Raw genomic sequence first — 12,578 nt, forward strand, 5'->3', positions numbered from 1 at the left:
CCCAAGCACCCTGCCTGTTCACTCACTATGCCAAGGTTTCTTCCACAAGGGCTAAAAACAACACACAGTAACCTACAAGCACTTCATTAGACAGGGTAAATCGGAACCATCTGCATGATGTGTTACCTAGCTTTAGTTTTGGTTAGACCTTCAGGAGCAATGCTAATACAAACCTAACTCTCCTCTTCACAGAGGATCATATTGTTAATTCTTTCCATTAGCAAAAAGTTTTGCTGAGGCAAACGTACTTCGATTTCCTGCTGTGTCAAGTAACTCCTGTCCACTTGAAACTGAGACCCTCATTTCAGCTGAAGATTTCAGTTGATAGTGTAATACAAATTACAATAACATGGCTCCCAAAGCACTCTGTCTAATTGTAGAGATGGATTTTTTCACTCAAGGCAAGAGCACAAGATTGGCAATTAAGGTTTCCCAGACTCTATTCCTGGCTCTGCCACTTTGTAGCATTGGGCAAGTCACATAACCTCCCTATACATCAGTCTCACTACACTTAAAACGGATAGTTACCCTATTTGCAGGATAGACAAATTAGTATTTGTGAAGTGCTTTGACTTGGAGATCCTTGAGCGTAAGGTGCTACACCTATGAGCTAAGTACCATCCCTGTATTAATAATGGGGTGAAATTGCCCATGGCGGGAGGCCTGGGACACACAGAACAAGAAGCAGTTCCTGCCTTAAAGAGCTTACCATGCAAGTAGACAAGACAGACAACGTGTGGGACGAGGGAAGCAGTAGTATCCCCAACTGAGACAGCGATTCAGTGACTTTGCCTAAGGTCACATAAAGAGTCTGAGCTGGGAACTGAACCCAGATGAGACGGAACCACAAGTCTGAGGCCGTCCAAAGACAGATGCCAACCAGACAAGAAGCAGACCCTATACTTTCATGTGGCACGTGCCACAGCATCACGCATGCCAATTCAAGCCAGTCCTGGGCCTGTTTTAGTGGAGTTCAAAAAGCAAGCAGCTCCTAAGCAGAGACTATTCCTCCCCACTGAGGGGGGACGTCCACTGTGGGGCTAGAACAAGTTCAGACAGGCCAGAGAGAAAAGGAAGTGAGGGAGTGAGAGTGCACATGAATCCTTCAATTGCTAACAATATCCTAAGAAACGTGCGGGAAGCCAGGACATAATCTAACAGGGACAAGTCTAGACAGTCAAAAAGCAAGAGGTTCTTGAACACCTTCTGGTGTGTCAATAGCAAGGTTTTTGGCCAGCACTTCGCTTCGATGCCATTCAATCCTGGGCGTCATCTGTATGTTCTATTAGGCCATGTTATGTCCAATTATGCAATTGATGGGGGGCAGAGGATGCAAAGAATTATCCAGACAAAACTCATTTAAATAGAAGATACCCTCCCCCTGTCCTCAGTTGATCAGGCTGAAAGGAGGGGCCAAATTACCCAGGACAGGTTAAAGGGTCAGTTACTGCAATAATCAAGCAGGGCATTTTAAAGTCTTGTTCTCAGACAGTTTGTAGATCAGATCCCTTAGTAAGGCTGGTGCAGGAAGCAGAAACAGTAATGGCCATTGGTTTGTTCTGTTCACAATGAGGTTCTCTAGCACTGAGCAGCTCATGTACACAAAAAAGACGGGAGAAAAGTCATTTAAACAGTTTAGCGTTGGCTTTGGGGGCCAAATCATTATAACCTTAGCTATTGGCTGCAAGGGCTGTGCCCTACCCAGCACTGTCTAAGAGACAGCTCTGCTCAGATATCCAGTCAAAATAATTGAACAAGAAACACAAGAGGAGGTCTGGCACTTACCGGGATTTTGCTTGGATGTTGCTCTCGGATCTGCTGCACCTCTTTCGAACGATCCGCTGGGAAGGAAAGAGAACAAAGCTTTGAGAAGGGAGTTTGAACCAGCACAGATGGGTGTTTCAGACCAAAACAAAACAATATCCAAAGAGCTGAACTCGAAAGAGAGGGACGTGTTGCAGACAGAAGCAGAAATGGAAGCAATATTTATTAATACTGGGGTCAAACAAGCAGAACCATAAGACAGGCAGACAGACAAGCTCCAAATGTACAGAAGACCACTTAGCACTTCCACAGCCCTTTATAGCTCCAAAACTTTCTACAATACTGAACACCTCTGAGAGATGGGGACGCATTATCCCATTGCATAAAATGGGGAGAGACAGCTAGGTGAAGTGATTTAAAATATTCCACAGGGCACCTGGATTTTCAGGAGCAGGAATATAAAGTCAGGCTCCTAAATCCACACCTAGCAACCACTCTGATTTTCAAGAGTGCTGAGAACCCAACACCGAGTCCTTTTCCGAGTCAGGCAACAGCCCAAACTTCTGGGTCCTAATTTATGAAGGTTTCGACCCTCAACTTCCTGGCTCCCAGGCCCACATTCCATCTATGCACCCATGTTGCTTCCCCAAAGGAAGAACTGGCCTCAACTTTGATACCCGCTAGCAGGGTTTTAGATGCCACAGCCTACTTATAGCCCAATCTGGCATCCTAAATGATGCTTCTTGGCAAGAACCACTTGGCTCACCATCACCAATTTACAGCTACGAGCACCTTCTGTTGGTCATGAGAGAATTCACTCCCAATCTTACTACTGAAGCAGGACAAAACAGAGAGAGAAAGAGGTGAAGGAGAGGAAATTTTTGCACAAACATCTTCTCCATTTCAGTTCTGTGCTCTTCAAAATCTGATTTCCCACAAGGCGTGGCTCTTATTCCAGTGAAAGCAACATGCAAAAATTCAGATTTTCCATATTTATTTGAGAATTTCAGAGCCGCCTTTGGCTCAGGACGTTCCCCATTCCTTCAGTACCTTTAGAAACAATGGGACTACCAAAATGGATGCCCCAGACATAGCCACCAAACACATTGCTGGGCAATGCGGGGAGCGATCAATGGAGAACACAGACTCTCGATCAGTTTAGAAACAGAGTGACCACCTGCTCCATTCTGAGGAAAGTCTAAACAGTCCATCCTATACCAATCAGCCGGTATGCACAAGATAAAGCAGTTATGTTTCTAATGTTTGTTTTATGTTTTTCATCTTTTGGAGCTTTTATTAATGCTTCTGAGAGCCATTTATGGGGCCAAATAAAGCAGGGTGGTATTCCAGTTCCTGGATGGTGAAAATATCACAAGACAACCAGATCTCATGATATTTCACCCCAAAAGTGCCTCCCCTTGGGGAAAATAGCCCTTTTATATCCATAAAAGCCAAATGTTAATACCAAGATATTTGGATTTATTCATGTTTATCCAAACACTAAGACACAACCCTAGCAACACACCCATTCCATAGACCCTAGAGCAGTGTTTCTCAAATGCAGCCACCAGGGGCTTTTCTTGCAGCCACAGCCGCCTGAGCTTGTGGGGGGGAGAAGGTGTTGGCAAAGCCGCAGCTCCTCCCCTGGGGCTGCCTTCAGGGGTTGGTCCCTACCCCCTTCCAAAGCCACAAACGCAAAAGGAGCCACAAACACAAAGGAGCAGGAAACCAGTGAGAGTTCCCCACCTTCCCAGGGGTGGCGTGGCTCAGGCTTCTGCCCTGGGGTGGTGGGCGGCAGACTCTAGCCATGTGGCGGAGGGCTCTGTCCCCCAGCCGCAGGGTTTTGGGAGCCATCACCTTGATCCCTGCTGCCTCCTCCAGACCCCCCATGCCCCTGGCCCCCCCTCCCTCCTTCTCATCCAGGGCTTAATTTGTCCCCCAGCATGCCAGGGCTGAGTAAGTCTGCTGTGAAAAGTGATACTAAACAAGTATCACTTTTCATAGTAGCAGACTTACTAACTAGCAATCTTAAAAAAAAAAAAATCAAAACATGCAAGCACCGTATTTTTATTTCTATTCTGGTTAGGTCCAGTAAAGAATAGAGAAACTGTACATTATTTTTATGATTGAGTCTGCAAAAAAAAAAAAAAAAAAAAAAACCTACCTAAATAAATGTAAATGATATGGACAGGTATATATGTGCATATTTGTTTGTTTTTCCTAAAGTTAATTAAGTATTTTAGGAAAAATTCTCAGAGCAGCCACCAGCAAAAGTTGTTGGCCACACTCTAAGGCAACATACAGGATCAAGTCCTAAGTATATTTGTGCCACAGCCGCCACTATTTCAATGCGAGATTCAGATAATTACATACAACCCCAGGCAGCTGCATATGCCGATTTAGCAAGACTTAAGTCCCCCTTTGAAATCAGTTGCTAAGAGATCATCAGAGAGTCAGAAAGAGAAACATTCTGTTACGGCAGATTCTGAACACTGGCATTTTATTATTCCTTAGGACTAGCAATGTAAATAATTTCATTATGGTGTCAGACTAGTGCACGTAGGTGCTCCCACCGCCAAGTCCATCAGAAACTTCAGCACATACACCATGTCTTCTGTGCACTTCAGGCCCCCTCTTTATTGGCTGGAGACAATAAAGTCTCTTTCAACTCAATCCTGAAGCAATGCTAATTGGCAGAGAACCCTATCCCTAGAAGCAGGCAGGCGTTATGGCAGCGGGGAAGGGGGGCAGTGCCCTTCCTTTGCCAAGATGTGTCTCAGCTGCTGCTCTTATCAGGTAGCAACAGCATGCCACAGTGGTGCTCTCTCTGCATGTGGCCCAGAGAGAAGGATGGCCTAGTGGTTAGGGTGCTAACCTGGGCCATTGGAGACCCAAGTTCAATTCTCCACTCTGCAACAGACTGTGCATGGCACCTTGGCCAAGTCACTGGGTCTTTCTTTGCCTTAGTATGCTATCTGCAGAATTGGAACAGCAGCTCTGTCCTCCCTCCCAGGGGTATTGTGAGGATAAGAACATCGAAGACCATGAGAAGCTCAGCTACTGTGGTGATGGGGACCATGTAAGTACCTACATTACAGAGCTGGCTAAGAGGCTGCAGCCTTTCCTCTCCAATCCAGATCTGTCGCAGCCCTGCCTTTGTCATTCTATAATACACTATACCAAGGGCTACCCAGCAGGCACCACAGAGGCTTCAGCTAGCACTGGGAGCTGCTGCCCGTTCCAACTAAGCAAGCAGGCTTCTGCGTTGCCCTCATGTTGGGCTTTTCTGGATGTCCCTTCACCCTGGGATGAAATTCCAAGGGCTGGTGGTCAGAGTCTGCAAGGTCTAGCTGCAGATTAGTTAAGAAGTCACCTCTATCTTTATGTCCCATCATGTCTTGACTGCTGTCAGTTCCTGGGACTGATCGCTTCAGGGTTTGTGCAGTGCAGCACCCTTTCTTCTGAAAATTCACTGGGCTTCAGGGCACAGTATAAAACACATCTGTTTAACAGGCGTTTGGATGAGTTTTCACATGGCAGAGTGGAAAGATCTGCATGCTAAGGACAGCAGCTACTGGGCAAAAGCAGCAAGTGCCATCAGACCTCTGTAGACAGGTGGCAGTGTTTGTTAATTGCAGTTAATTAATGCAAGGATCCCAGACAATTTATCCTTGACCTACATGTCACAAAACCAGAAACCTTTACATTATCAGAGCTGCAGCTACACACACTTCCCAAGGCCTGCTCACTGAAGGGGCATGCCAGCAGCTCAGCAATGCTCCTGGGACCAACAAGAGGAGCACCAAACTCAGATGTCACTGAGACTCCTGAGTGAAACATTAAGATCCTGAGCACACAGGCTATGACTGAAAGCAGCCTGTTTCCTTGCTCACACATACATTAATAATTAGGAGACTAGACCTTCGGATAGCTCTCCATGGTGTAAGAGTTCAACATGGCAACAAGAAGAACACATAAGCTTCTGATTGGTTCTGCCAGGTGAGACTTTATTGCTAAACCCCTTTGGAAGCCAGGAATATTCTTGTAACATTACATAAACGAGGAAAACAGCTTATTTCTCTTCCAACTGCCACTTCAGCTACTAGGGCGTTTACAGCCACTACAGCAGCATTTACAGAGTGCACAAAATGAAGTAATTCAGAGAACAAGCAAGGGGACAATGCCAACTTAGGGCAGGGCTGGAATGCAGGGGTAGTACAAAAGTGTTAGTTTTCAAGGAATGATTGTATTTCAATGAAAAAAGTGCAGGTTGCTCCCTCTGCAGAGAATCCCAAAGTAGCAGCGTTTTGCTAACGGAAGGGAAGGGAGACTGACTCTAAAACAAATGTTTAAAGTGACCTGTACTTCCATTGTCTAAACTGACTGAGGTGTAAAATAAAAAAGTAAACACTCCATCCAGAAATAGGGAGCATCAAATCTGGTTATTTAATTTCTTTCCATTTTAATTTGCTGACGGGTGTCAGAAACACTGGGAAGATGTCAGATATTTTTAAGCTGTGAGTATTTTAAAGCTATTGCTACAATGGGATGCACAGAATGTCTCTGTCACCCGCAATCAATGCAAAAGCGCTTAGAGAGTGGGTGTCATGTGACTGGTCAAATCAGCTCCTGCAGTCAAGCCAACTGAGATTCTCATGCAATTTCATTTTTACACATACATAACTTTCTAGCCCTCAAGGCTGTGGAGAAAAGCTTGAGGAAAAAAAGATGACTTGTGTGCGCCCCAAGACCTCAAAAACCAGAACGTAAATAAAGAACCCCCAATTTATTATTTTCTTAGAGCAGGGGTCGGCAACCTTTCACAAGTGGTGTGCCGAGTCTTCATTTATTCACTCTAATTTAAGGTTTCGCATGCCAGTAATACATTTCAATGTTTTTAGAAGGTCTCTTTCTATAAGACTTTAATATATAATTAAACTATTGTTGTATGTAAAGTAAATAAGGTTTTTTAAAATGTTTAAAAAGCTTCATTTAAAACTCAGTTAAAATGCAGAGCCCCTGGACTGGTGGCCAGGACCCAGGCAGCGTGAGTGCCACTGAAAATCACCTCACTTGCCGCCTTTGGCATGTGTGCCATAGGTTGCCTACCCCTGTCTTAGAGTCTCATGGACTTTAAGCCAATCTTGTTATTTTGGGAGCCAGACATGATTTTTGAATGTTTAGAATTGGCAAACCTACGTTGGTGGCTTTGCTCACAAATAATGAGCCAGTTCACAAATAAGTCGTGCAACCCAAACTCATGTCACTGTAACCATTGTACCACACCATTCCATCACGTATTCTCCCTAACATTATATAGAGGATACACACAGGCACTATACATGTATGTGTTTTTACACCAAACACAATTCACATAGTTGCTGTACACACTACTGTATGCGTGTCGCAGAACCCCTATAACTAATTTATAGCCACATAAATATTGTATGTTCCAGTATGCATTTTAAAATATGAACCGAGACAGTACATTCTGAAAAGCACTTCTGGATCCATTTAGATGTGAGGAATTACAGAAACATCAGTCATTATTAATATAACTCTGAAAAGGATTCTTAATCTATCCCTCGGGGGTTCTGCACCAAGTTGTGGTTAAGCGACATCTGCTCAATGTAGTTGAAGCTTTACTGCTCCATTTCTCTCACACGACCATATAAAAGCTTAACCTACATAAGTTACTGGAGAGCAGAGGAAAACGCTCACCTGCCTCTTTGTAGAAGGCAATTTACAAAATGCTGCCACATGAGTCAGGCAGCCTGAAATCAGGAGGGATGAATGAAGGGAAGCAGATACAGACTGGAATTGAATCCATCATCGTCTTGTAGCTATTACCTTTCTCAGTAGAAAGTGATTAGACTGCAAGTAGAAGGGAGAGGAAAGAGTAAAAGAGCAGAAGACAACAGGAGGGCATGTGGTGGTAGTGGGAGCATCACGAGTCCTGATTCTCAGCAATGAAATAAATCAGGGGTCTCAAACATGCGGCCCGCGGGGTTCTTTCGTGCGGCCCGCCAAGCTCCCTCCGCCCCCCACCCCTCCCAGTGCCCCTCTGCCTACCTCCAGGCCAGGGGTGGGCAAGCTACAGCCCACGGGCCGAATCCAGCCATGGGATCACCCCCGTGTGGAATCATGTCCCTGCAGCCCGGGGGGGGGGCGGGGGGGTGCAGAGGACTCCATGCATTGCTCTTGCTTCCAGGCACCGCCAACTGCAGCTCCCATTGGCTGGGAACGGTTAACCTTGGCCAATGGGAGCTTCAGGGGAGGTGCCTGGAAGTGAGAGCAACATGGAGCCCTCTGCCCCTCCCCCTGGGATCCGGTTCCAGCTGCTTCCTGGAGCGGAGCAGGGCCAGAGCAGGCAGGGAGCCTGCCCTGGCCTCGGTGCGTACTGCTGCCACCCTGGAGCCACTCTAGGTAAGTGGAGCTGGCAGCATCTAGGCTCATGCTAAGAAAAAGATGGGTGTGTGATGCTCAGATACGTTAAAAAACCACTAGATTCTCAACCAGAAATTATTTTTCCTAACATATATGTTCATTCCTCTCACCAAATCCCCACATGCCTCAGTACAAGAGACAGCATGGAACTAATCTGCGTGGTAAACACAGACTTTTCCCATGGAAAAGTGGGGAGCAAAGAAAGTTTAAGACATGGATGGGCTGTGGAACAAGACGACAAACGTGTGGAAAACCAAAGTTGGAACGCATCATCTCCAGCCCCATCTTGCTAAGCAGGGATGGCAAGAGCTAATGGTCTCTGCAGTGTTTGAACTGGGTTTGGATAATTTACAAAAGTGCTCTGGATACAGATTAGCTGGGCTTTAACTCAGTCGATATCATTGTTCCTATTTCAAAGACAAGGGGAAGAGCAAGTTCCCTCCCTGAAAAACAGACAAAAGGTTGTCATCTGCAAGTGCCTCTCTGTAGCTTTTGCTGGACTGCTCCTCCGTCTCTTTATTTTCAAGATATTTATAAACTTAAAGGTTACTTCTTCAAAGCAGAAAACCACTTCCAAACAGACAGCTTTAAAAACTTACCAATATCAAGAGCAAAACAAACAGTAGCACAGAGGCCCAGTGCCCAGGACAGCTTCTAACCTAATGGACAAAGAAACTGTTTCATTTCTAGGGCAATATTTTAAGCACAGACCAGCTCAAATCCATATGTGCAAAAACTCACATTTAGTAATTACTAGAGAGGATCTGAACTATTTGCTTTGCATACAAACATGCCAGACCGCATGCACACATTTTCAGGGCCTATTCTGGGTAAACCTACTGAAAAATCCAGCCTTTAAAGTCTCAAGTTTACTCTTCTTTTTTGCCTTCTTTTTTGCCTTTGCCAACATCTCTCCAAGCCATCTAACTGAGCACAAAAGGCATCAAATAATTTCTGTACAACTGATGATCATCAGTACCCTTATACAGCACCATTCCTCCACGGACCATGCTTTTCAAAGGTGGACATGTGTCTCCAAGATGGAGAAACAGACAGGAAGTGATGCCACTTCCCCTATGGCACACAAAGCCAGTAGCAGAGGCAGGAACAGCTCCCAAGTCTCCTGCCTCCTAGCCTGGAGCCCCATTCATTGGATCACCCTTTCCCTGCTGCTGAGTCACTGGAGCAATAGATCTGTCTGACCGCAACATACGCCTCCAAAGAACAAATGACAGACATTCAAGCCTTATTTTTCCTTGCAGTCAAGTTTGTAGTTTGTGTCCTGTGCTCTTGTTATCAGACAGACTTCTGGAACATGGATATTGATTTAACTGGAATGAGAGAGATGTGTTTAGTTTTTCTTGTACTCAATATTTTGTTAGCATCATTAATCATCAACCTTGCACCATACAACATAAAACCGTGGTGGAGATAACCTCCATCGTCATTGCTATTAACAGATCTATATAAACAAGTGTGGCTTTAAAATTCTGCACTCAACTAAAGTCCTGCCTAAACTGAAAATAACAGTGAGCCTTGCTCCAACTAATCAAGCTATTTCTCTATAGCAGAGTTTTCAGTATGTGTGCATGTGCAACATATAAAGCAAGGGAAAGCTAATTCAAAGACAGGAGAGCTACATTTAGTTCTCACCATTCCTCCAACCTCACCATGGGAAAACCTGTCCCAGTTAGCAGGATCCTTACTACTCCACACAGGGCAGAATTTGATCCTACATGTTTTCTGTATCAACAACTACCTTTTCACCAAACAAAAATAAAAGAAGGGTTTGGATTCCCAATCCTAAAGGCTGATGATCAGCCAGACAAATGGATCTGGGATGGGAACATGTGACCCACAACCCGGAATATGGCTAAGGTAGTCTGATGTGATTTGCTGATGTGGCTATCACCTTGCTCTGGTTGCCCCCTGCAGGATGTGGGTGAGAGAGCCAAGGTGGATGAGGTAATATCTTTTTACAGATATTACAGATCATTTCAATAATGGATGTGATGTAATAAACCATAAATCCATTACAACAATCTGTCACCCAAACACCCCCTTTTTGTCCTATGACTAGGGGCCTACCAAATTCACAGTCCTTTTTGGTCAATTTCACGGTCATAGGTATTTAAATCTGAAATTTCAGTGTTGTAATTGTAGGGGTCCTGACCCAAAAAGAGGTGTATGTGGGGGGGTGTTGCAAGGTTGTTGTAGGAGAGTTTTGTGGTACTGCTACCCTTACTTCTGGGCTGCTGCTGGCAGCGGCGCTGCCTTCAGAGCTGGGCAGCTGGAGAGCGGCGACTGCTGGCCAGGAGCCCAGCTCTGAATGCAGAGCTTCCACCACCAGCAGCGCAGAAGTATAGATGGCATGGTATGGTATTGTCACCTTTACTTCTGTGCTGCTGCCTGCAGAGCTGGGCCCAGTCAGCAGCCGACACTCTCCAGCTACCCAGTTCTGAAGGTAACAGTGTGGCAGTAACGATGGCATCATATGGCAATAAGAAAAGGAGTACTTGTGGCACCTTAGAGACTAACCAATTTATTTGAGCAGAGCTTTCGTGAGCTACAGCTCACTTCATCGGATACATACTGCCACCCTTACTTCTGCTCTGCTGCTGGCAGGGCGCTGCCTTCAGAGCTGGGCACCCAGCCAACAGCTGCCACTCTCCAGCTGCCCAGGACTGAAGGTAGCACAGAAGTAAGGGTTGCAATACCACAACCCCCCTAAAATAAATTTGCGACCCCCCCCCCTTGCAACTCCCCTTTGGGTCAGGACCCCCAATTTGATAAACCCTGGTCTCCCCCATAAAATTTGTACAGTATAGGGTAAAAACACACAGAAGAGTAGATTTTACGGGGGTGGGAGGGAGAGGGATCGTATTTCACTATCTGTAATGCGTTTTTTGTGTCCGTGAATTTGCTAGGGCCCTAGCCAGAGACATTAACGAGCTACTCTACCTTGAATGGTCCCTTACAATATGTGCTAACTACTTGCGATAAACAATCTGTCCCACCTTGCATTTTGCTGTGATGCTGGAAGTACCTTTTCCAGACCTGAAGAAGAGCTCTGTGCGGCTGGAATGCTTGAAAGTTGGTCCAATAAAAGATATATTACTTCACCCACCTTGTCGCTAATATCCTGGGACCAACACGGCTACAACTACACTACATACATAAGAGAACCACACAACTAAGAAAAATAACCAAAGTTTGGGCCAAACTACTATACTGAATTTGGCAGACTAGTTTCAGGTCCTTCTTCCAAGCGTCCACCTCACCTACGTATGGCACCAGGGCCGGCTCTACGTTTTTTGCCACCCCAAGCAAAAAATTTGCGGCCCCAAGAGCACAACTGCCCAAGCAAAAAAAAAAAGAAAAGGATGGCCAGAACACCTCCCAGAACACCTCCCCTGGAATTGTGCCGCCCCAAGCACATGCTTGCTTTGCTAGTGCCTAGAGCTGGTCCTGTAAGACATCTGCTTCAGCAGATGTACCAAGGAGTCAATGGGCTAAGGAGATTAATGACAAAAGTATTCAAAGGATAGTGCCTCCAGACCAGGATTGAGGCTGCCCTGCCAGTGTGAGTGGGAGAAGCTTGCACAGCTGCTGTACCTTGGCTTAGAGGCCTTCAGACGCCAATACCTTTCACCAGCAAAACAAACAATTCTCAGGGCCTGACTCTGCAAGTCCTGTACGTGCAGACACCCTGCTGGAGTCAGTGAAAGGGCATGCAGGACCAGGCCTGCATACAGGGACAAGTTCAACACTTTTGTAAGTGGGAGCCATTCTGTTCAAGACACAGCCATCCAAAGGGAAACTGATGAACTAAATAAGAAAAAATGATGTTTTCAAGCTTCCAAGAGGGCGGCAGGAATGGCAGGGAGGCAGAATGGCAGAAAGAAAAGAAAATACCAAATTTATTTTATTAAAATAGCTGAGTGTATCTTAAAGAATTTGATAGCTGGAAAGAAAAGTAAGTCTAAAGGAAAGAGCTGATCTACCATGAACTGCCACTCCTACTATGACTAGAATGGTGTTAACTGGCCACTTCACTTTTTACGTTTTAACTACTGATGCTAAACAATCTGTTCTACCTTATATTTAGCTGTGACACTCTGAGTACATTTTCCAGACCCGAAGAAGAGTTCTGTGTAAACTTGAAAGCTTGTGTCTCTCACCAAGAGAAGTTAGTCCATTACCTCTGTCACGCTGTCGGATACGTGACTCAGAATTGAGATGCCAGACTCAGGTCAGGCTGGCAGAAAACAGCAGACAGCCAAACTGGTGGTATATTCGATAATTAGATTTTTACCAAACCAGTAAAAAGCATGCACTCCTGGATTACTACATTAGCCTTACCACAG

At 45.4% G+C, this 12,578-nt stretch overlaps 1 protein-coding gene across 1 annotated transcript in view; it reads right to left on the bottom strand.

Annotated features, from left to right (window-relative positions):
• MAP1LC3A (microtubule associated protein 1 light chain 3 alpha) overlaps positions 1–12,578 on the bottom strand; it is a 33,401-nt gene that overhangs the window by 15,688 nt on the left and 5,135 nt on the right. The window contains exon 3 of the mRNA XM_043526941.1: positions 1,786–1,841. Within this exon, the coding sequence (XP_043382876.1) occupies positions 1,786–1,841 (56 nt within the window). The remainder of the gene's footprint in view (positions 1–1,785; positions 1,842–12,578) is intronic.

This window comes from Chelonia mydas, chromosome 13 (assembly GCF_015237465.2).
Source record: "Chelonia mydas isolate rCheMyd1 chromosome 13, rCheMyd1.pri.v2, whole genome shotgun sequence".
Classification (NCBI taxonomy): domain Eukaryota; kingdom Metazoa; phylum Chordata; order Testudines; family Cheloniidae; genus Chelonia; species Chelonia mydas.